The sequence below is a fragment of the Pseudonaja textilis genome, chromosome Z (genome assembly GCF_049901715.1).
Source record: "Pseudonaja textilis isolate UNSWEBS1 chromosome Z, rPseTex1.2, whole genome shotgun sequence".
NCBI classification, from domain to species: Eukaryota; Metazoa; Chordata; class Lepidosauria; order Squamata; family Elapidae; genus Pseudonaja; species Pseudonaja textilis.
This window is the reverse complement of record NC_142008.1, coordinates 86,334,891-86,360,616: the sequence shown is the minus strand read 5'-3', so window position 1 is coordinate 86,360,616 and position 25,726 is coordinate 86,334,891. Positions and strand designations below refer to the sequence as shown.

Here is a 25,726-nt window from a genome sequence, read left to right as displayed (position 1 = left end):
TGTAGCAGTGTCACTCGGCAGTGACGGCGGATTATGGTTGGAGTTTAGATGCGCGTTTTTTAAACTTTCGGAGATTTTGATCTTGGTCTATAAATCAACAGGTGATTATTAATATTATCACCAAAGGAGTTCAGGGGAAGATGATACAAGCATCTAGTTCATATGATAAAAGATTGGAATAAGGGGGAGAGAAAATGTCTTTGTCAGCTAACATTTCTTTCGGCTGAGTCTCTGTAAGCTAACTGCTTCTTCCATTTTTTTTTAACTATACTCACTGTAAAACCAGGGAAAGAGTGGCGCTGTGTAGTAAAGTAACATGATTAGATCTACGTGTGATAGAAGAATCTTTAATTTGATTAAAGTTTAGTAGTTAGAATAGGGCATTTGTTTCCTGTCCATTAAAAAAAACGATTTACCTACAAAAGGATTGACCCCTTAACTTGAGAGACACACTTTCTTTGCAAAGGGGTTTCTTTGCCTACCCAAAAATATAAATCACAAATAATTCAGGCAAAGAAAATAAAAGGGGGGGGGTCAATTTCTTATTGATCCAAAATTCTAATATGCTCATATGTCATACATTAGAAAGCAAATGGTTAAACAATAAAAGATATTGATTATAAGAGATTTGAATAACAGAAAACATTTATTCTAGATAACTAGATTCCAAAAGTGGGAAATTTATGGGTTATACTACTCTTTCCTAACTGGATTTGTATCTTTCTGAAAACTTAGTAAGTATATTCAATGACTTTTAGAATAAGCTCTCTATTGTTTAGTGCAGAGTCAGCAACCCCGTGGCTCTGGAGACACATGTGGCTCTTTCACCTCTCTGCTGCAGTTCTCTGTTGCTCAAAATATGCATCATAATTGCTAATATGGGACACCTGCCAGCACATGATTTATTGAGGATGACAGCACACAGAAACATGACATTTTTGGTTTGCTGCAGGTGGATAATTTAAGTTTGGCTTTTTATTTCATAAATACTATAGGTTTTTTTATACATAGCATAAAGGTAAAAAAACAATATATGCAGTGTTATCTTCATTTTAGATGTCAAACGGATTTTGTGCCTCCTGGCATTTTCTGTGGGAAATGGGTCCAAATGGCTTTTTGAGTGTTTAAGGTTGCCAACCCCTGGTTTAGCGTTAAAAAGACAAGATCGTGCAAACCAGAAGAAATTGCCTTGTCTAAGAAGGAGGCATATGTTTTCCTAAAGTTAGAATAGAGGCCTAGACCATGTTAAAATTGCTAATACTATCTTTTAAAATAATAATGAAGCCTAAAATACCAGGTTTTCTAGATATAAAGCATTTTTTTTAATCTGCATAGAGGAATCTGAAATATCAAAAATAATGTGTCCATAATATTGTGCAGTTTTAATTGCCTACTTCAGAGGTGTTTTATATATATTCCAAATAATTTGTTAAAAGTCAATATAAGCTACAAAAATACAAGGAAAAAAAGACAAAGAAGTATCTTCTTTTATCCCACAGGAAAAAATAATAGTTTAACATCAAATCATAATTAGCTTAACAACTCTCTTGCTTAGCAAAATAGATTTTGGGCTTGGTTGTTGTTGTAAGTCAATGACTACCTGTAATCTTTCTTCTACCCATAGTTGTAAAGAAAGCCAGTCAATTTTTGTCAGCAAACTTCCAATAATTGAAACCAAGTATAGCCATTTTTTTCTGTTAACCCTGATCAAACGAGCATTTTATAAACCTTTTTTGAGCTTTAAAAATTATTCTTTAACCCCTTCAAAAAAGTTTCAGAAATACTTTGCTCATCTGTCTTTCAAGGTGAAAATCCTTCAAAATTCTTTAACAATTTCTTTTGTATCACTATCTACAATTTATATTTTGCTTGTTATTTCAAAAAATGTCTGTCCAAATCTTAGCCAGAGCTCTTTTGAATATCCAGAAGAAAAAAGTATCTGAATCAGTTTCCTATTCATCTCAGAACCACTTTTATTATATTGAAATCCAACTCATTCTTGTTTTACAACTTCACTAGAACATTCTGTCAAATTTATCAAGAGTTTTCTCCATTCTATCCAAAAGCTTGTCTGAGATGAATTTAGAAGTTTGTACTAAGGATTTCTGCTCCATTTTCTTTATCCATGTCCAGCCTTCAAGGCTTCCTTATCATAAAAAAACCCAAAGGAATACTCGGTTTCCCAGAGAAGTTACCTTCTAAATAATTCAAAATTATAATTCCAACTCATTTTGGCTCCCTAATTTGTTATTATCTTTCCACATTCCATTTACTAAGCTCTCTTTTGCTGCATTATCCAAAAAATACAATGTAAAACAAGTCAAGGTGGAAACTCAACTGAAACCTTGCTGGTCTGGAGGTCTTAATCTCTTCAATATACAATTTTTTAGAAAATAATCCAAGAACGTGATTAAGATATCAGGCTCAATCAAGCTTAATGTTCATAAAGGCTGCTTTGCAAGGGTGAGCTTGATGTAATCCTAACTCCCAACTTTCCACCCAAAGTTGACCATGGCCTACTCATAAACAGCAGCTGTTCAGAATCACATGGATGATCTCAACAATCTTTGTTCCAGAGAAAGTAAGCTGCCTCTATCAGCATCTGTCCATGATTTTCCTCACAAAAGCTGCCTTGCCAGTCAGCAAAAGCCACCAAGATGTCAGCTCACCATGGCACTCATGACATCATGGTAGGAATTGTCCAGAAGATGTTTTAAATTTAGTTATATAAAAAAGTTCTGAGACTTAGGCCTCGGGTACCAGTTTTATTTTATACACTTTGACCTAGAGTAAAATACTTTGAGAAGTCATGTTATACATGCACAGAGGCATTGTTAGTTTCATAGTTGTTCTTTGATTCTAAAGTCTGTTTCTGGTGCCCATGGCTTGCCTTATATAATTATTAGAAAAAGCTGAGTTAGTGCCTTACTTTAAAGTCCTCCAATTCATTGTTTCATTTTATCTTTTATAACAATGTTTTAAAATATTCTTCCAAGGTTCCTATTTTTTACTTTATGGCCATCAAACTATTCTTCAGGGCAAGCAGATTGTGCATATCATAGAAAAACATTAATAGTAAAAAAAAGAAAGAAATTAAAGGCATGTGATAAAAAGAAACCTAGCTAAATATAATTTACAGTATATTTTTGTCTTTGCAAACCATTCTTGCTTCCATCATAATTATTGTCTTTTATTTTATCTTTATATGCTTCTCATCTCTTTAATAATCTCATGGATTCTCTCCAACCATTTTTTTTTCAACTGTGATTGCCATCATGAAATTTGAATTTGAAATTGGCTTTACTTTCTTTTTCTTTTTGCTTATGAATCTGCATTCTAATACTTTTAAAATGTTCTGTTGTTTACTGTATGATTTTTTTGGTCTTTTCCTGGAGATTCTTTTCCTCTCTCTACCCACAGTATTGTCAGTTTTTGCCTTGTTCACATCCCATTCAAGTTCACTCTTACACTGTACTAATTTTGTTATTTGATCTTCATTCTCTATATTCCAAATCTCTTGAACATATTTTTATAATGTAATGTATTTTTTTTGCAATTTTCATTTGGATAAATCCACTTTTACTTCTGTCAACGAACATTTATTCCTTGCAAAGGGGTGTGTGTGTGTGTGTGTGTATGGCATTCACCTTTGTTTGGGTATTTTCCCACATTGTAGTTGTAGTTGTGCTTTTAAAGTTGTAGCAACATTTCGGCAGAATCTCATCTGCCATCATCAGGCTTTTGTATAGTGTTCATCTGTGAGTCAGACTTTTACAGTGGTTTCAGATTTAAATTTGGGGCAGCCTATTGCTGTGCCGGAATGGTTTTTTCTTCACCCTGATTGGTTGTGAGTCTTGGTCTGTGTTTATTGGTCTTGGAGTTTGCTGTGTTCTGCTTGATTGGTGTTTCTAATAGCTTCTGTCTGTTTTTTGGCTCATTTTGTATCTTGATTGGCTGGCAACATTGTGTTACTTTATTGGAGGCCTTTAGTGCAGCTTGGCTCCAGGTAAATGGACAGTTATCATTAGTTAGGAAGCTAGGTTTCATCTGGGTGCCTGGTTGGGGTATGTTTGAGCTGGAGGTATCAGGGGGGATCTGTTTGTGCCCAGGTGTTTGCTTGGTTTGTGGTGTGGAGATTTTTTTGTTTGTGAGTGCAGGCTTCCAAATGATTGACAGTCTGGTGGAATCATCTCTTCTATTCATGCTTTCTGGTCTTCTTTCAATCTCTATGGTTTCTCTGATGATTCTGTGGCTGGGTTTTTTTATAGTGGCTAGGGTTTTGGTGCCATTGAAGTTGATGCTATGACCTGTGGCTTCCATGTGTTGGACTAGTGAGGAAGTGTGTTCCAGCTTTTTGACTGCATTTTTGTGTTCATCCAGGCGGTACTTATTCTTCTATTGGTCTGTCCAATGTATGTGGCGGGCATGATGCACAGGGGACTTCGATATGCCTTGGTTTTCCAGGTCAATTTTATCTTTGGGGTTTCTAAGGATGGCTGCTATTTTTCTGTCTGTTTTTAAGGCAGTCTTGATGTGATGTCTGTGTAGTGTCTTAGTAATTTTGTCTGTAGTGCCTCTTATGTAGGGCAGGAGAGCTGTTCCATAGGTCTGTTCATCTTCTAGGTCTTTATTATGTCTCAGTGTGTTTTTGTGGATCAAGGCGTTGATTTTGCTTTTGTGGAAGCCGTTGGCTGTCAATACTTTAGTCAATACTTTATGTGTGTCTTGTCTGCCAGGCGTTTGGTTGTAGTAATTAGTGTTTTAGCCACGGAGTTTATCTGTGCTGGGTGGTGGTGGGATTGGGCATTGAGGTTGGTGTGTGTTTTCTTCTGGTATACGGTGTGTCCTAGTGTGCCATCTGTTTTTTTGTAGATTAGTACATCTAGGAATGGTAGTTGTTTGTTTCTGTTTCCATGGTGAACTTGATTTTGGGGGGTGTGCTGTTTAGGTGTGTTAGGAAATTGTTTAGGTTTTTTTTTCCATGGGGCCAAATCACAAATGTGTCATCGATATATCTTAGCCATAGTTTGGATTTGTGGATGGCATTGGCCAGGGCTCTGGATTCGAATTCTTCCATGAACAGGTTTGCAATGACAGGTGACAGTGGTGATCCCATAGGGGCTCCTTCAATTTGTTTGTATCTTTGTCCTTTGTATATGAAATATGTGTTGGTTAAGCAGTGTTCTGTTAGTTCCATGAGGTGTTTAGCTGGTTGGTATTTATTTTTGATGATTTCAAGGGTCTCTTTTATCGGGACTTGAGTGAATAGTGAAACCACGTCAAAACTTACAAGCAGATTTTCTTGCTCCACATGTAGATCTTTGATCATTTCCAAGAAGTGGTATGAGTTTTGTACATGTGAAGCTGCTGTTTCAGCATGGGGCTGTAGCTGTTTTGCTAAGTGTTTAGCTATGTTTTGTAGTGGTGCTCTTCTGGAGCTGACTATGGGTCTGAGAGGTATGCCTTCTTTGTGTATTTTGGGGAGGCCGTATAGTTTGGGGCATCTGGAAGATTTTTCTCTCGGGATGATTGTCTGTTGGATCTCTTTGCTCATGTGGCTGGTTTTAATTTCCTTCTTGCTTAATTTTTCCAGATATGTGGTTTGGTCTGTGTTTATGGGTTTGTATGTGGGGTCTTGGAGTAGGTCTGTCAATTTTGATTCAAATACACAAAGAAGGCATACCTCTTGACCTGGAAAACCAAGGCATATACGAAGTCCCCTGTGCATCATGCCCGGCCACATACATTGGACAGACCAATAGAAGAATAAGTACCCGCCTGGATGAACACAAAAATGCAGTCAAAAAGCTGGAACACACTTCCTCACTAGTCCAACACATGGAAGCCACAGGTCATAGCATCAACTTCAATGGCACCAAAACCCTAGCCACTATAGAAAGCCCCAGCCACAGAATCATCAGAGAAACCATAGAGATTGAAAGAAGACCAGAAAGCATGAATAGAAGAGATGATTCCACCAGACTGTCAATCATTTGGAAGCCTGCACTCACAAACAAAAAAAATCTCCACACCACAAACCAAGCAAACACCTGGGCACAAACAGATCCCCCCTGATACCTCCAGCTCAAACACACCCCAACCAGGCACCCAGATGAAACCTAGCTTCCTAACCAATGATAGCCATCCATTTACCCGGAGCCAAGCTGCACTAAAGGCCTCCAATAAAGTAACACAATGTTGCCAGCCAATCAAGATACAAAAAGAGCCAAAAAACAGACAGAAGCTATTAGAAACACCAATCAAGCAGAACACAGCAAACTCCAAGACCAATAAACACAGACCAAGACTCCCAACCAATCAGGATGAAGAAAAAACCATTCTGGCACAGCAATAGGCTGCCCCAAATTTAAATCTGAAACCACTGTAAAAGTCTGACTCAGAGATGAACACTATACAGAAGCCTGATGATGGCAGATGAGATTCTGCCAAAACGTTGCTACAACTTTAAAAGCACAACTACAATGACATGGGAAAATACCCGAACAAAGGTGAATGCCATACATGTAAGTACCCGCGAAAACTTAAGAAAATATGTATGTATGTATGGCATTCAGCTTTGTTTGGGTATTTTCCCACGTCATTGTAGTTGTGCTTTTAAAGTTGTAACAACGTTTCGGCAGAATCTCATCTGCCATCATCAGGCTTCTATATTGTGTTCGTCTGTGAGTCAGACTTTCACAGCCGTTTCTGTTTTAAGTTTGTTGCTAGCCTACACACACACACACACACACACACACACACACACACACACTCTTTCACTTTTGTTTACTATCTTAACTTTTTAATATATATTTAGTAAACATTCTACCATATTATATAAATTCATCAATTTATCTTCTTAGAAATGAGAAAAAATTATCTGGTGGGGTAAGGTGTATATATCAAAGACAGAAGTATCTCAGGTGCCTCCAGGGAAATATAGCATTGGGCATTGTAGGGCATTGTAGTGGAGCATAGAGTATGGTTTTAGGAAACTTGAGTGGCTTGTAAAATAGGAGCATCCTTATAACTACAGAATTGAATACTATAACAAGTCTGGGATGCTGCTTTACAGATTTTTAATGATTGAAATTCTTCATCTAATCAACTTGTCTTTTAATTTTTCATACCTGAGATTTGAATATCTAGCTAACTGAAGTAAATGTCATTCGAATATGTTGAATTTAATTCTGAATTTAGATTAGGTTTCTATTTCAGGGACATGAGATAAATTGCTGTGCCAGTGCCACTGAATTGTATATTCTCCGTTACATGCTTACTTTTTTATAATTTTTTCATTTCCAATGAAAGGAATTACAAATATTAGTTCCTTTCTTGCTATTCATCCCAATGTCAGTATGGGCGTTCCAAAGAACGGGAATGTTAGGAGGCAAGCAAAAGCTAATGGAGTGAAATTGATTAGTCTTGTCAGTTTTGAGCTGACTATCCAGGTGCCAAGATGAACATTTCAAAGGCTAGTGGGTAAAACAAAAATAGAGTTGTGGTCATGTGATTTTTCCATTTAGCAACTGCTTCACTTAATATTAGAGATACCAGTTTCAATTGCGGTTGCTCAATGAGAAGTACCTGCACTATATTTCAGAATGCTACACAAAATTAACACATTTTTTTTTCTGTTTTCAAAGTGTGTACCTATGGATTTGCCTGTTCCAAATGTTGGTGAAGTTCATGAACTGCTGCTAGCTTTGCAAGACACTTTGGAATGTCCAATCTGGTATGGAAAAAAATAAGTTTGAATATCTAGATTTCATTAAAGTGTATAATATCTAACAAACTCTGATATGATACATCTGGATATCAGATAAACAACATAGGGAAGGCTGTTCCAAAAATATAAATTATATACAGCTTTATTTTCACAGTGCCAGAATTTGTCTATAGTATAATATGTTTTGAACATTGAGGACATTAGAAAAGAATAAGTTCATCTTCACTATGTATATAAGATGCAGGTGTGAGAAAGTTACATCAGGCCTTTACTGCTGGGAGGAAAATATGATTAAGAAGACCTGGATGACTTTTGAAAAACTTACTCCCCTTCATTTCTGAGACTATTGGCAGCATAATCAAAGAGAAACAGTACAATTAGTTATATTTCCTGCCACACTAAGGTTTATTGGCATACTAAATAGAATTTCATTTTTGGGGGGTGAAAAATAAGTGGTTTTGCATACAAAATAGTTATTCTGATAGCTAGATATATAATATGAATAATAACCTTTTGGATAATCAGTGTATTATATAAATAATGGAAATTTCTAAACTATTTGATAGTACAGCTAGACCTTACCAAGTGACTGGACTTGGGCAGTGACAGATCAAAGTAGCATCAGTGGTGAAAAAATAACTTTGGAACAACACCTAGATTTATGACTTGCAACGTCTCTTTTACAGTCACTTGTTAGTATTGTCCTATGCCTGACCTATTTGTTTTTCCTTCTTCACAGAGAGGAGAGTTTGCTTAAATAAGCAATCTCTTCCTGACCTGCTTTTCTCCCCAGTGCAAGGTTGCCCCAAAAGATGGTAACAAGTTAATAAGCCAGTTCTGTGGCCTTAATTAGACTGTTTGCAACTGCTTCTTGTAACTGACAAGAGTTTAATCACTTTCACAATTTCAGCACTTGCTTGCCACCATAATGGCTCAGAACTAGGAGTGCACTAGACAAACAATTGACACTAGCACATTCTTTCTGTTTGTGTTCCAGGTTATTCTTTTGCTTTGCTCTCCACTGATTTTAAAGACAAATGTTAATTCTCTACTTGCTAATTACCCCTGCAATGAAAACTGGAGTGAGCATTACAAAGGGCAGGGTAGTGGGGGAAGAAAACAGAAGCAAAACCATAAGTATTGTCAGGATCACTGAATTTCCTATTAGTGACTACAACACTTAGTGAGTTGCAGTCCCAATTGCGATCTCTAAACAAGGACTACCTTGTTTATACTATATAGTACAAATATGAAACATTTCCTTTCGATATAAAAGTTGGTGTGAATTATTCCAAGTTAGCAATCCACACATACTATTAAAATATTGTAATAATATAAAGTACATTTTACTTTCTACAGAATAACTGAATGCAATTATTTTTTGCAGTGTAACATCAATGATACTTTGATGCTTCATTTCTTTCTGTAATTACAAAGTAGTTGCCTTTAGATGGAGCTCTCTGTAGCCATATTTTTGAGCTAGATTTTTTTGTAGAATTTCTTTGAGAGCAAGGCGATTTTCATATGCAATATGTTCAATATTCTGTCTTTTTATTCTTTATTCTTTTGTATTATTTAAGAAGTTTTGGATGTTCACATGTAGCTTAAAGTAAAATCATAAATATATAAGCATGTAAAGATTATAAATGAACACTGTACTAAAACAACTATAATAAATATTCTCATAAAATATATAAAATTGATCAGTATCAGTAGTTACTGGGGAAGAGGCAACTTTGATTTGATTGTTAAAGGGACAATAATAGAAAACCTAGGCTTCTATCCTTAGGAGGCATTTAATGGCTGAAAAGATACAGTCACATTGCCATTGATTTATTACCAGCCACTTTGAAGGTTTCATTAATTCAGCATAATTAGAGAAATAAAATTTCTACTCTTCTCCAAAGTTACTGATATTCCAATTCAGACAAAATTAAAAATATCATGAGATACTATAATTGCATATTGATGTGAAAAACCTGGGAGAAATCTTTGATGGCACCATATAACATTAATGTTTAGTAGTGTAATACAATAACATTAATATGTTTATTGATTTATGTAAAATATTTATATATTTAATAAGCAAGACCCATCATGAATTGTTATCTTGTAGGGAGAAAGGAGCTGTGTTGTTCATTCATGCTAACATGCTAATGTACTATTTGAAATATATACAGGTAGTCCTCAACTTACAACCACAATTATGCCCCAAATTTTTCTGGCTAAGCAAGATAGTTGTTAAATGATTTTTTTTTACCACTTTCCTTGCCACAGTTTAGTGAATTACTGCAGTTGAGCAATCAACTTGCCTTCAGAAGTTGTGGGAGCTTCATCACTGGAAGCTTTCAAGAAGAGTTTGGACAGCCATTTGCCAGAAATGGTATATGTGTCCCCTGCTTGGGCAGGGGATTGAGCTAGATGACCCACAAGGTCTCTTCCAACTCTATTAATCTGTATTAGTTGTTAAATTAGTAACACAGTTGTTAAGTGAATCTGGCTTCCCGATGGACTTTGCTTGATAGAGAGTCGCAAGGAGTGATCACATGATTCCAAGACTCTGCATTGTAATAAATATATGCCAGTTGCCAAGCATCTGAATTCTGAGCACATGACTATGGGGATGCTGCAGAGGTCATAAGTGTAAAAAATGGCCATAAGTCTTTTTTAATGGTGGTGTAACTTTGAAGTGTTGCTAAGCAAAAGCTTGTAAGTTGAGTTTGCTTTATTGTCATTGCACCTCATACAACGAAATCAAACACCATCTTCAGTGCTCATCATGACCATGTAAATAAACACACACATCCTTCACCCTTCACACATTGAACCGGAAACCCCCGACACCACACCAACACTGCACTATACATCAGAATTCAAAAGAGCTACTGCCCTCGGATAGAAGCTGTTTTTCAGCCAATTTGTCCTTGTTTTTATTATTCTGTACTGTCTGCCAGATGGTAATAGTTCAAAAAAAGGGTTCCCAAATTGGGGAGTATCTGTATTTTCAGAAGGGACATTTATGACAGGTAATAGACAAAAGATCAGATTAACTACAGTTCACTGGAGGAGAAAATGGCAAACCCACTCCAGACGGGAGAGACCTCCAGCTCAGTTGGTATGCACAAATTTAGTTCGAAAAAACAGAAGACCAGTTCATATGTAGTGGTATTCATGATGTACCTGGGTTAAGGCCAAAAGAATATACAACTGCTGAAAGTTCAGCACTGCAAATAAATGTATACAGTACCATTAGCGCATAGGGTGTTAGTATCAGGAACTAAAGCAAATTTAAAGGATGCTTTAATTCAGTCTTGTGCACTGAACAGAGTGGCCTGAGTGACTCTTTCTAGGCCTGAGTGACTCTTTCTAGTCCTTTGATTGTATATACAATGTTAACTTAGGCCAAAATTCATCCTAGTTCTATTTTTTATATGTGGCAGTGACCAACTGAATGCAGTCAAGAAGGTCACAAAACAGACCTGGGAACAATACTGTTTTCTCCTGTTGTTTCTTCACAACTAATATCTTCTTATCTGGTTTTAAGTCAAGAGGATAAAATATACCTTCATTGTTAAAGTCATTTCTAACCTCTAGGCAAACAATCCCATAGCCTCAGGCAATGGACAATTTGCCTAAAATAGTAATGGATTTCAGCCAGGAGCCGCATGTTGAAAGATCCTTTCTAGGTTTCTGCAAATAGCAGAAGGTTGGACTACAGAAGATGATTTATAAGGTATCTTAACAACTGGTTTTAAGTAAAAAGCTCAAATGCTGTAATCTGTTCTCATAAGAAGATTTGGTCATTTTTAATTGTACTGTTCTGGATAATTTCTCATTCAATATTTTTGAGGCATGACAAAACAAATTGTACATCATATTCAAATATGTGTATCATATATCCATGTAGCATTGCTACATTGGCAGTTTTATTTTTTTATTCCTTTTCCAATTATTCATAGCACAGAATTTGCCTTATTTTTTCAGCTGTTTTCAGCACATCAGGTTGAATTTTTATTGAGATATTTATCACAATTCCAAGATTCCATTCTTGCTTAAGCAGTGCCTGTTCTCTGTCTCTCTGTCTCTCTCTCTGTCTCTCTCTCTCTCTCTCTCTCTCTCACATACACACACACACACACACACACACACATGAATGGTATTCAGCTTTGTTCAGGTATTTTCCCACGTCCTTATAGTTGTGCTTTTAAAGTTGTAGCAACGTTTCGGCAGAATCTCATCTGCCATCATCAGGCTTCTGTATTGTGTTCGTCTATGAGTCAGACTTTCACAGCCGTTTCTGTTTTAAATTTGGTGCTAGCCTACTGCTGTATATATATACGCACACACACATACACACACATACACACACACACACACAATCCAATAAACATGTGTTTATTTACATTGAACTATTTGTGCTATTTTAAAGCTTGTTCATTCTATTTAGAGAGATTTGGAGCTGTCCATAATATTTTTTGTCAAAACCTTACCTAAATAAGAAATTTTAACTTTGTGATGTATGAATACGGAGACGTTACTCCAATTTTGGCTAAACAGCTGATTTTTTAAAAAAACATTGATATTCTTGCTAATTATTTGTTATCATGGCAGCAAGTACTTGGTATTATATCAGTGAGCCTTATGCTTCTCACCGCCATTTTGTTTCTTTTACTTTTCCTCCCCGCATAACTAATTTGATTAGATGGTTAGCTAAGAAAGGGATCATAGTATAAAACCTTGTTCTGTACAGGGTGGTATGTCAGGGGCTTGTAGACCAATGAAGCACAATTTTCATATCTTAAAAATGAATTTTAGTTTAAAAGGCTTATGTCGGAATAAATCTATTATATTGCAAGATTAGAGTGTGTGTGTAATTATAATATATTAGAATGGCTATTTCACTAGCATTAATCCCTAGAATTACAGTATGTTGAAGATACTTTGTTTGAAATGCATAGCTTTGATGTTTTATTTATTTCTTTCAGTCTGGAGATGATAAAAGAGCCAGTCTCAACAAACTGCGCTCATATCTTTTGCAGGTAAGCCTCCTCTTTAAATTATCAAAGCTTGAACATATGAGCTTATTGATTGATGGTGATGAGAGTTGCAGTCTCATGCATCTGGACATATGACTATGAAATGTTGATGCTAGAATGTCAAGTGTTCATTCTCAGGGTTTTTAGAGTTTTTCATGTAGAAATCTTAATTTCTTCTTGAGAGACAAGGAAGCTATAAACAATGTGGGTATGCAGGCATTTAAAATGCAAAATAATTATAATTACCTCTGTCCAGATTGAAAGGCGGAGTCTACAATATTTATAATGCTGAATATGTTTCAAAACCATATACCATATCACCAGCTGGCTGAATTGCCTGTTGCCGTGATTTGTTCTGGGGGCTTTTTTTGCCTGCCCCGAAGTTAAAATCTCATGTCCAAAGTTTTGTCTGCTGCAGAGATAAAAATCATTACTTAAAATTTAGAATATTCCAATTTAGAATATGGTAGAATAGAATAACAGAGTTGGAAGGAACCTTGGAGGTCTTCTAGTCCAGCCCCCTGCTCAGGCAGGAAACCCTATACTATTTCAGACAAATGATTGTTCAATCTTTTCTTTAAAAAACTTCCAGTGTTGGAGCCTTCACGACTTTTAGAGGCAAGATGTTTCACTGGTTAATTGTTCTAACTGTCAAGAAATTTCTTCTTAGTTCTAGGTTGCTTCTCTCCTTGAGTAGTTAAGGGACACACTTGATTTCTGGCAGAGCAGAGCCCAAAAAACAGTGGTCAAGCTAATAGATTCCAAGGCTGGCTCATAAAGTTTGTTAAAATTACTATAGCAATTAGGTCCAAGTATAATGTGAGACAGGAGTACTGATTTTTTTTTTCTAGCCATGGACTGCCCATTTATTTTAATTAATGAGGCAGCAAGAGGATATCTTTGCTAGTGCAGAGATACCATGTTAAAGTGGGCTCCATTTCTAGATATGGCAATAGGATTAAAATACCTATGTTGAACTATTTTTAAAATATAAAAATGCATAGAAAATCTCAGAGCTGACATTTAGTAGGTGTACTGTCAAGTTTTAGAGGTGCAGTTTGGGATGGTATGATGGCAATAGAAATTATTCTAGAAGCCGTGATGGGTCCCATAGATTGATGCCCCTTTTGCTACATCATATATTATGTATCAGGGCTTAAGAAGGACATTTTCAATCCTATTCTCTATTATCACATTTTGCTATCTAAGTTGTAGAATAGTGTTAGGATACCCTCTAATTTAATTTGATTTCATTTAATTAAATTTGTATGTTGCATAACTCACAAGAAAAAATGTTTTTTTTAAAAAGCAAAAAGGTTAAAAGATGGCAAAGAGGAGAAGTGAACATAATGAAAGCAACCAACAAGCCCACACTATCTACAGGGACTTCACTCACCTTTGCCAAAGTGATGTAAATAAGATTCTCTCATAGATGTCAAGTTGCAGAATGCCACAGTTGGAAAACACATTTCTTTGGGCATTTTCCTTTTACTGTACTTTCCTTTCCTTTCCTTTCCTTTCCTTTCCTTTCCTTTCCTTTCCTTTCCTTTCCTTTCCTTTCCTTTCCTTTACTTTACTTTACTTTACTTTAATTGCTTATGATAAAAATTCTTTTAGAGATAGGCAACATTTTGACCCTGAACACTGTACCAATTTCTGCTACCATGGTGCTAGCAGGCACCTACACATTTCCTCTCTCTTTTTCTTGTCTGCCCACCCCCCACTCCTATCTCTCTCCTTCTCCAATCTGTATGTAATATACTGTATATACACACTTTTCCCCCCTTTGGAAAGAAAGGAGAGACCAGGAGGGATAAATCAACTTACTTTCATTACTGAATTGAAAAAGTTCTTTTTTTCCCCATTCACCATCAATGATTTTTAATGGTATGTTTATGCTACACCTATAATTACAATGAATGCTTTCAGTAAAAATAAGAGGAACTAATAATATTGTATCCTTTTGTCCCTGAAGGAGAGGCTGTGGAGGAGTAAAATTTTAAATAGCATAAGCTCTTGCTGTTTGAAAATTTGTTGATATAAGACTCTGAAATACAAGCATAGAAAAGAAAAATAGTTTATACCTACAAATATGGGAATATTGCTAGGAGGAAGGTTCATTTTTCCCACGGTGACTTTAAAAAAAAAATTACAGTGAGAGACTAAACACACTGTTTTTCTTTTCTAGGTTCTGTATGTTGAAATTGCTTAGGCAGAAGAACGGTGTAGCACAGTGTCCACTTTGTTATGGCAAAGTCACTAGAAGGTAAATCCATTCCAGCACAAAATATATTCACTTATTAAGAGACCAATGCATAAAATGCTGAATTGAACATTGCCAATCTCAGAAAGACTAAGATGTTCACTATTCAACTGCTAACACCTATCTGTGCAATGAGGGCATTGATGTAAAAGGGTTGCAAATATTTAAAGAAAAATTTACTATTGTGTATTGGTTGCAGCTCCATCTAACATTTGTTGGCTTGTTTCAGACGTCTGAGAGACCATATCTATCTTAAGAAAGTAAGCAAACGAATTTTAAACATCATCCGTGCTTTTGAGTGCGATACTGGATTGAAGTGTAGGTATTGTTCTTACAATAAACTTCATAGAAAGTTCTTTACTAATTTTTTGTGATGTTGAATTGCACAATTGATTTTTCTGTTTAAAGTTTGATTTCCAATTTTTGATTTAAAATTATAAATTATATTATCTATAAAGTTTATGTCTTCTTCAACCCTGGCTTCACTCTCTGAAACAGGTAATATATCTAATGCTACTCCGATTTTGGGGCTACTGGTCCTTCAAACTTGCTATCAATTATTCTGGCTGTGTTCATGAATATTGAAATCTGAAGTATCTGGAGACCATTAGGCCATTGTACTCATGCACTAATATATTTAGTAGTATTAGAAATGTACCTTCCATACATCTGGTTCAAAGACCATGGCTGGATTTGTTATTTTGAACCTCTGGCATTTTCTTTTGTTTTCTTCTTCTTTTGCTTGATTAAGATCCAAGTTTTGATGATGTCTAAAGACACAGTCCAATTGGTGAAGGCATTTAGCAACTAAGAATGAGTATGTCTTTTAGGCTTTATATTTTAGAAATATGTTTATTAAAAGTTTTGCTATGATAAAAATAGCTTGTATTCTGCAAATGTAAATTCATGTTCTTTGCCATTGTCAAAAGCCCCCCCAAATTTAAATCAGAAGAGTCACCAGAATGATTGCATTGTACCATTCCATGTGCATTTTGGTTTTAAGTACACCAGAGCACAAATGTAGAAAATCAATGATTTTAAAATAAAAAAGCTGCACACAATTCAGTCAACTAGTATGAAATGCCTGGCAAATAAATGTGCTTTGACTACTATAATTTTAATACCAGTGGTATCTTAGTGGGGAGATGTCAATAGTTGTGAATCTTTATTATATAAAGGAATTACTAGAGGAAGCAAAACCTGGGGATTATTGCTGTCTCTTCTCTCATCCCAGCTGCAAATAAGAGGTTGCATTAAGTGAGTATCTCACAACAGCTACCTCATCAAAGTTATTCATCTGTAGAGGCCACTTTTGCCTTTCATCAATAGCTGAACATCTTGACAGCAGCCTATCTGGTTCATTTCACTGAGTGAAGTTGTCCTGGCTCTAACCTGGCAAAGTAGATGGGCATATAGCAAGGATTCAAATTAGGTGGAAAATCAAGGAGACAGTTTAATTCAGGGGTCGCCAACCTTTTGGACCTCAAGGAACACCAAACTCATAACTTTAAACGGTTTAATTGCAGATCAGAGACCCTGGGAAAATACACAAAAAAGTCTTCAGGAAAATTCCGCACCCCGTTTTCCTACCAATCAATCATTCTTTATTTGGGATCACAGGATACCGTCGCCAGCTCCATTGTTGGGAGGGGGTTAGACTTTTTGGCTTCATGCAAGGAAAGCAGCAGAAGCAGCAGAAGTCTTTCTATCTCTCCCCCAAACTCTGCCAGTCTTTGTGACAGTTGCTGCGCTGGCACAGCCTCTTGGAGCAAGATGCCTTGCAGAGTCACAAAGACTCACTTCTCGCAGAATTTGAGAGAGAAAGACTTGTGCTGCTTTCCTTGCATGCAGCCAAAAGCAGAAGAAAGAAGCAGAAAGAAGCAACCTGGGGGCCAGGCAAGGCACATGGGACTAGTGAGGCAAGTTCCCCTCCTTTCCTTCCTCCCCTCACTACCTCGTGGTGTTCACAATGCAAGTGACACAAGCCTTGTGTTCCCACGGGCAATGTGGGTGGTGCAGCCTTGTGTCTCTGGGCAACTTGGATTAATTGCTTTGTGGGTGACATTTCTCTGCGGACCACCAAAAATTTTTTGCGGATCACCAGTGGTCCCCGGCCCACTGGTTGGCAACCACTGGTTTCATTTACCTCTCCATTGCTCATTAGTCATCTTGCTTTAGTCTCAGGTTTAATGCTAAGGATTCTTGTGATAGCTGTTCTGAGGGCTTTCAACACACACACACACACACACACACACACACACACACACACACACGCACTGTCAGCTTTAAAATTCAGCTGGCACATTTCATGGAAGGGGGGGTGGAGGAGTTGAAAAGTTCAAGGTTGTTCTGTATGTTGTATTAAGAAATTCCAGTTTCAGTTAATTGGTTCTGGTGGTTTATGAAGTGTAGAAGTGGGAGGAGAGAAGGTGGATTCTGTGTAATGGCAGGAAAATAATTTTACTTTGGGAAATTGCCTTTGACATGCCAGATCTGTTCTAAATAAATCAGTTGGAGAGAAAATGTCTCGGAGTGATTGATATCAGGGATACTTTCTGGATGCCTTACACACACACACACACACACACACACATTACTGAAAACTGGAACATCTCAAGACTTCATGTTCAGCATAACAAGTGTGTCACTTTTGATGGATCATTGTCCAATACATATGGCTGATGATACTGCTGACATGGAAAAAGAATTGAGTAATATGAAAATAGGGCGTTTAGTTTAATTTATTGTCATTGCACCTCATACAATGAAATTAAATACCATCCTCAGTGTACATTATGACTATGAAAATAAACACAAACACACATTCTTCACCCTTCACACATTGAACTGGAAACCCCCGACACCACACCAATTGCACTATACGGCAGAATTCAAAAGATCTACTGCCCTGGGATAGAAGCTGTTGTTCAGCCAATTTGTTCTTGTTTTTATTGTTCTGTACCGTCTGCCAGATGGTAATAGTTAAAAAAAAAAGGGTTCCCAGGATGAGATGGATCTTTGAGAATGTTTTGAACTTTCTTAAGGCAGCGGGAGCTATAAAGCTCTTCCAAAGAGGGAAGAGGCCAACCAATGATCTTCTGGGCAATGACGTTAACCCTCTGGAGTGCTTTCCTATCTGCCACTGCACAATTGGCAAACCATACAGAGGTGCAGTATGTTAAAATGCTCTCTATGGTGCAGCGGTAGGAGGTCACCAGCAGTTTTTCATTCAGTTGTTGTTTTCTGCAAAGTCTCAGGTAGTATAATCTCTGCTGGGCCCTTTTGACCAGGGCTGCAATGTGGGTAGCCCATTCATTCCTTTGCCATGGTTAGTTTTTTTCTGCTGAGGATTCCCCCCATTCAGCTGTCTTCATACCTAAGAAAAGAATTACCCCAAACTTATTAAAATTGTCTAAAACTAATGAACTCTATCTAGAGGATTTTCCATTCGGTGAGACAGGAATACCTGTGAATGCTGTGGTCAAGCCACCTGTTCTCTCCCTCTTTAACAAACTTTTATAGTTCAGAGTTGTGGTCTAAGAAACAAGTGAGATGAAGCTAGAGTGCTAGACTAGGTAGAGGATTATTCATACCAAATGGGGCCAGATACCATGTATGAGCTGGTTACTTCTATTTCCATGCTGGTCATGGTTCATAATTGGTGAGACAGAGTTTCTGATATAAATTTTTTTCAATTTACATCTGGCTTTAGACTTAGTTTTGTAATAAATTGATACAGAAGAGTTGCCCCGTGGTTATTTGGGATGTCTCAGTAACTTTTGATTGTAATAGCCACCTCAATTAAAAGTATCAGAAGCTACATCATAGTGGGTCTGCTGATGCTTGGAATTCCAATCACAAAAAGTGGTCCTGGGAAAGCTACTACTCTGCGTTAAGTACCATGATGTTCCTTGAGACTTTATCCCTTCTGCTTTTTAATAGTACATACAAAATGTAACGTTCTATTTTTTTGAAATGTGCTAATCTTCCTCATTTGTAAGTGGCCCAGTAGTTTAAGTGACTTCTCTGAATTAGTTTATACTGTTGCAAATTGTTCGTATTTAGGAGATTAACTTTCAAAAGTGGTAGAATAAGCATTCTAACATAACTTACAGGAGAAATATGTTTCAGAATTTTAGGCCAAATGTTCGTTCGTTCTCTTCCTTTCTTTCTCTCCTTCCTCCCTCCCCCTCTATTTCTCTCTCTCTCTCACACACATAAATATCTGATTTCCAGGATTCCTAAAAGTTGAGATCAAAGCCACTTTATTCTTATTTTTATAATCAACATCATTGACTAGATTCTGTTAATAGTAGAAGAAGAAGAATGTTTTTTCTTGATTCACAGGAAATAGATGAGGGCTTCAGGCAACCCACTTTCTCAGTTGTGAATTTTAAATCGTGAGAACTCTGCTACTATAAAATTGTGTTCAATGGTATACTACACAATAGTATTGTGTTCAATAGTATTGTATAAATCAAAGTCTTTTAAAAATCATCCCGTAAGCTGTAAAATCTGTACCTACGACAACTATTATGTTTCAGGGTAAAACCCTATTTCTCTCAGTTTCAGATAACTTGGTTTATCTCAAGAAAGGGATAGAAACTGTTTCTGCTTCATCCCCATGTAAAGAGCAACTGATTATTAACAGTAAAGGATATAGAGATAGATCAAAATATATGAAGAATGAAGAAAAGAGAAATACTGAATCGGTAATAACATTTTTCCTTTCTTTTTCCTACATATTGATATGTGACATTGCCCTCCCAATTGTTAAATTATTGGTTCACTTTTATTTTCATTTGAGAAATTATAGCTTGAATTTGAAAGACTGTAGGAAAGTGCAAAAATACCTACTTGCAATACATTATTTTTCAGAAGTTTCTGAAAGAAAGCTGTGCTTCTTGCTTTGAAATGTATTTAATTGTAATTGAAATTACTGCTATAAGGACTCTGTATAGCAGTGGGATCCTACCTAACACGCGCACACAGCATTCCACACACCAGCTGAGGCCTGCAGGGCCAATCAGCTGAGAGGATAAAGAAGGGAAAGGCGCAGGGGCAGGTGGGAGGACCAGTCCTGCGCTTTTCTCTTCTTTCTCCTCTCAGCTGATCGTTGGACGCTTTTTTTACTACCGGTTCTACTGAACTAGTAGGAATTTTTGCTACTGGTTTCACTGAACCGGGGCAAACCGGTAGCATACTACCGTTGACTATATCAGGAAAGCTTCAATAAATAATTAAAATAAGAGATTCTGTAGAATAAATTATCGGACAAATAGCCTTGGCCATAAAGAATCAATTTGTTTCCCTGATTCTTGTTCTGCCCTCTTCTGTGTACTGATCTCAATGCAGTTTTTCCCTTACGGAATTAGCCTCCCACTGATGGTGTACTGTGGACCAGTTATTTGTCACAGCTTCTTCTCTGGATTTCACTACCTGCTAACAATTCTTGGAAACAAGTTTTTTTCAGAGTAAAGGTTTAATTCCTTCTGGATATCACCAAGGAAAGGAGAGGTGGCAAAAGCCTCAGGAACTGCTTGTATGTGGGTGGTTGAGCCTCATATATTATTGGCTGATTCCTTTTTCCTTCATCTCAGGCTAGTTTACATTTTGGGTCAAAATCAGTTCCCCATTTTTGTATAATGTTTAAAGGGAAGAATAATCCCACTCTAATAAGAAAAGTTTTTAAATATTTTTCTAATGCAATGAATTACATTTAGATAAATATGATAACTTTCTCTGGCATGATTAAAGTTGGTTTGTATATGAGAATTTTCATTCAGGTATTTTTAATTTAAATCAGAAAATGTTCTGATACTATAATTATTTAATTCAGCAAGTGAATTCAGTGTAAATTTAAATAAATACCCTAGATTTACTCTCTACAAAATACAAGTCTTGGCCCTAAATATTTAAAAAATAATAATTTTTATTAAATGTAGTTAATGTTATTTATAATGTACAAGTTTTGTTTGTAAATAACTAGGGGTTTAAATTGAAAAAATAAGTGGTTATAGTATCTCAAATATCTCAACAGTTGAAAATTCTGGTCCAAATAATGTTGTTAACAAATGTAATTATAAATATTGTCATTGGTTTATATCTGATAGATCTCTTATCTCTTAACACAGAGTATGGTAAATAACTCATCTTCATTGTTTATCATTTTATTCAAGGTTGATCTCACTTTCATCCAATTTTTCCATATTTCTGTCTTTGTTCGAATTTTTAAAGCAGGGTTTCCCCTTAAAGTCAATTTGGCATAGGGAAAAGGATTACTTTTTAAAAATTAGATGTTACATTGTATAACTTTCTAACGTAATTGTTTCCAGAGATACTAGAGTTTAGAATACTTAACAACAAAATAATTTAAAATAAATATAAGGAATTATTAAAAACCAATTAAAATGATGCATTTCTCATCATTTTACAGATAAATGATATACACATATCCTCTTCCATATTTTTATACTTTCCATACATGAGTGATTATCTCTGAAAATATGAAGTACAAATTTAAAACTGCCAGGGTTCCTTAATATTGTTAAGATTTACTTGTAGTTACTAATGAATTTATGAAATGGACAAATTTCTGTTAAAAGCACATGAATGAATAGGCAACAGACTTGGGGCAGATAGGGAAAGAGCAATGAGTAAAAGACTTTATCCTATACCTAAGAATTTTATATAGTATTTATTGATGCTAAGCTAAGAAATACTTTGTTAGCTTATGCCAACCATCTTTCAGTGGTAACCAGTATCAAAAGGATATGTAGGAAATGGCTAAGCTAAATGGCTAGCTAGCACTATTTTCAGTGTTTTGCTATTTTATGTTTTTAAAATGTTTTTAAACTTCTGATATTAAAGTCATAGCCAATGAACTATGATTATTCGGTAGATTGTAAATGAAGTTAATCATTAATTAAATCTATTAAACTTGGAATGCTGCTCTGCGACTGTAATAGATATGGATTAAAGTTGAGGAACTATTGCAGGAATTAAAGGAGATGAAAGGATTCTACTTCCTTCTAAATGTCTGACAAGACCACTTAAGTAACATTTTGTTGTGGTTCTTTAGAAGCTAAAATCTATCTGGAAAGAAAACAAGCACCAAATTTATGGTGCTGTATCCCTATTATATACTCACCCATCCATATATTTCAAACTATAGTGCTCCTCATACTTGATATTTTTCCCCTCTACTATTTGCATGTGACATTCTCTTCATTTTACCACAGAAAAAATGAGTTCTGCAAATACCAAATGCATATATTTTTAAAACTTCTGCAGTAAAATAGTGCAATGCAGGGTCTTAAAGGAACAGTATTTTAATAATATTAGTCTAATAATATTTTGTTTTCTTGGCAGGCGGATGACCCCATCTTGCCACAGTACAGTGGAAATGAAACAAAATACTTCGGAATACTCAGAAAGAAAAGAGATTCTAGTAAAAATATGATTTTGGGAATTGATAGGGAGCACAGTAAGTAGCGATAGTACAGGTAGCCCTCACTAGTTCGCTTAGTGATCATTCAAAGTTACAAGGACACTGAAGAAAGTGACTTATGGCCATTTTTCACATTTATGATCACTGCACATCCCCATGGTCATGTGATTTACATGTTGATGCTTAACAACTGATTCATATGACCTTTTCAACCTTCTGACAAGCAAAGTCAAACGAGAAATCAGATTCACTTAATAATTGTGTTATTAATTTAATTGCAGTGACTCACCTAACAATGAGGGAAAACTCAATCAACAAATTTCTAATTTAGCAACATAAATTTTGTGCTCAGTTGTGATCATAAGTTGAGGACTGCCTGTAAAAATGCTTTTATTCTGAAAAAAGTGGCAGTGATCCTGCTTTATTTAAGTGATAGCAATTGGTATTTGAATCATCTTTCTGCAAAATGTGCTAATGGAAAATTTTGCTCATCCAAGGTTCAGTCTCATCTGAAGATATCTTTCAGAAAGAGAACATGGTCAGCTGGTAAGTTAATGTTCACTGCTGTTTCGTTTGCCACATTTTGTGATGTCAGAAATGCTATTAAATACTGGATAGAGTACCTATGGGGGGTGGGGTATCATATTCCTGTTTATATCATGAAAAGACAATTTCTGAAGAAGAGGCCGTGGCTTTTTGTGTGACAAAAACTTCTGAGAAGATTTTCTTCCCCACTTTGCCTATATAGGAATTTTATAAACATGTGGGAAGATACAATAATGTGATTATATTGCTTAGGAAGTTTGCTTGAACATAAAGGACATTGGGTAATATTGGGTAATATTGGATTAATGCTAAGCTTGACTAAATCTGGACACAATTTACTAATTTATTTATCTGTACATTTTCTAAACATGCCAAAGTAACATGGATATTATTGGCAAAGTCCAGACAGTAAGCTCCGGTCATTTAGGAGATGTCATTTGGTTTTTTTACTTTTTCACTTGTGTTCTTTCTGAAACAACATGAAGGAATGAAAATACAGTAGAATCTCTGGTCACAAACACTTCTGACAATGACCAAATCGGGTTCCGACCAAAAAATTCACATGTTTAGGTCAAATCGGGTTGTGACCAAAGTTATGGAACGAATTATGGTCATGACCAGAGGTTCTACTGTATGTTTAAATAGTATACACTACAAAGAAACAAAGAGTCTGTTCATTTTTCAGAACTGAAGGAGGAAATTCTCAGAGAGGCAGGCTGATAGAATTTCCACCCTAATAAGACTTGGGGTGGGAGGTCTTCTTTTCCTAGTCACAAAATATGGAAATGCCACATCAATATCTTATCTGGAATTGTTTTTGTTTTTATATATAGGATTTATGGTTGAATATAACTTTAAGAACTTGTCAGATCTTTTATTTTCTAGAATTTTTGTTCATTCTTTTCTACAGCATGGATTTTGAAAGTTCTTCCTCATCTCAAGTTGACAAAGACCGTATTATGACTCGGAATCAAAGCTCTTCCCACATGGAGCATTGTGAACCAAGTGCCAAAAATGAAGCATCCTTAAATATAGGTGAGAGTTGTTTCCCCATAGATGGTATTGGTTTACTGGTAGGATACTAAATACAGGAGTCCAAGTAATATACAATAGTTAGCTGAGTTGCATTTTTCTTAGTGGCCATTTTTTATGATATTCAGCAGTATGCAGGGCATTGACCTTGGGCATGCAAATAAGTTTATTCCTGACATTGCTGAGCAAACTTAGTTCCCTTCTTAATTTCATGTATCACAGATTAATCCATAATTATTGTCCTAATACTCCAGGGTAATGCATATAGAATCACAGTGTTTCTGTTAATCTGTATATTGACAATTTAGAATTTGAAGATAGATACCAAAGAAGAACACCAAGAGATGCCAGAGCTTTAGCGTAGCTTTAAAAGGGTTTATTAAGAAATTGCCCTTTAATGCTTATAAGGTTAGGAGGATACAATCCCAATCAGCTGGGTGAACTCTAACGGTAAGAAAAGTTCATGTTATGGAATTTGAGTCAAAAGAAAATTGAAAAAAGACATAATGAACCATGCTGGCGCAGAGGTTAGAGTGCAGTACTGCAGGCTACTTCTGCTGACTGCTGGCTGACTGCAATTTGGCAGTTCAAATCTCACCAGGCTCACAGTTGACTCAGCCCTCCATCCTTCCGAAGCTGGTAAAATGAGGACCCAAATTATTGGGGGCAATATGCTGACTCTAAACCTCTTAGAGCTGTAAAGTGCTATACAAGTCTAAGTGTTATTGCTATAAATCTCATAGCCCTTCCCCCCCCATTTTCCGCCTTTTTGGAAACTTTACCTTGGTTCTGGGATAATTAGAAAGGGGGAAATCAATGTTTGTATTTAGTCTCATTGGAAAGGAAGATATTACAAGACAGTAAGCAAACATACAATGGGGAGTACATATTAAAAGAAATGCCTTGGCAACATGTTCCTGGCTGTTTAGGATACTAACGGGAATCCCTGCCAATATTAGATGGCAGTGCAAACTGGCCCTGGACATTAATTCTAATAAAAGTTGTAGAACTAAAGCTAACTATAGTTAGCATCTTTCTGTAAAGAATTGGTTGCCTGGAAAAGAAAAGCAGTTTAGGAAGAGATAGCTTGTTCAAACAATCTCACTGTCTCTTCTGGGAAGGAGAGAATACAAAAAATACAAGTTAGACAATAGGGCCCAGGACACACAGCAATAGCCATGCCTTCCAAAAGAGAAAGAAAAGAAACTTAAAATGAAATATAGAGCATCACGATAGAGAATGATATTTGATTTAGTGATCACAAATCTGCCTTTAAATTATTGCCATCCTTGTGAGTAATTTGTCACTCTTAATCATTGCACCCATTGTTTGCTTCTTAACTGTTGGTCCAGTGTTAATGTTGGCGTTAATTTCTGCTTAATCTTGATTGCTGGTGAGATGTTTCTATCCATTTGTTTCCTTTGTGGCTTTTAGACAGATGGCCAATTTGTCTGAATGCTAGGCTTACAGGAATTCCCTAGCATATTTGGAATTGGCTTGCTATAGGATGCTCAGTTTCTCAATTGAAATTATGGTTAAATCTGTCCTTGTGTTGTGAAATTAAAAGATTTTTTTATCATATTTTCTAAATGCTTGTTGGTGTCATATAATTTCTAACTACCAGAAAGGCTACTTTTTACATTGTGTGTTGTAGATCAGGGTCCCCAACC

At 36.1% G+C, this 25,726-nt stretch overlaps 1 protein-coding gene across 2 annotated transcripts in view; it reads left to right on the top strand.

Annotated features, from left to right (window-relative positions):
- BRCA1 (BRCA1 DNA repair associated) overlaps positions 1-25,726 on the top strand; it is a 62,072-nt gene that overhangs the window by 148 nt on the left and 36,198 nt on the right. For both annotated transcript variants that reach the window (XM_087917815.1, XM_087917816.1), the window contains exons 2-9: positions 7,647-7,735; positions 12,715-12,768; positions 14,954-15,031; positions 15,258-15,346; positions 19,595-19,740; positions 22,400-22,514; positions 22,976-23,024; positions 23,935-24,059. In XM_087917815.1, the coding sequence (XP_087773941.1) occupies positions 7,656-7,735; positions 12,715-12,768; positions 14,954-15,031; positions 15,258-15,346; positions 19,595-19,740; positions 22,400-22,514; positions 22,976-23,024; positions 23,935-24,059 (736 nt within the window). In that variant the 5' untranslated portion in view covers positions 7,647-7,655. The remainder of the gene's footprint in view (positions 1-7,646; positions 7,736-12,714; positions 12,769-14,953; positions 15,032-15,257; positions 15,347-19,594; positions 19,741-22,399; positions 22,515-22,975; positions 23,025-23,934; positions 24,060-25,726) is intronic.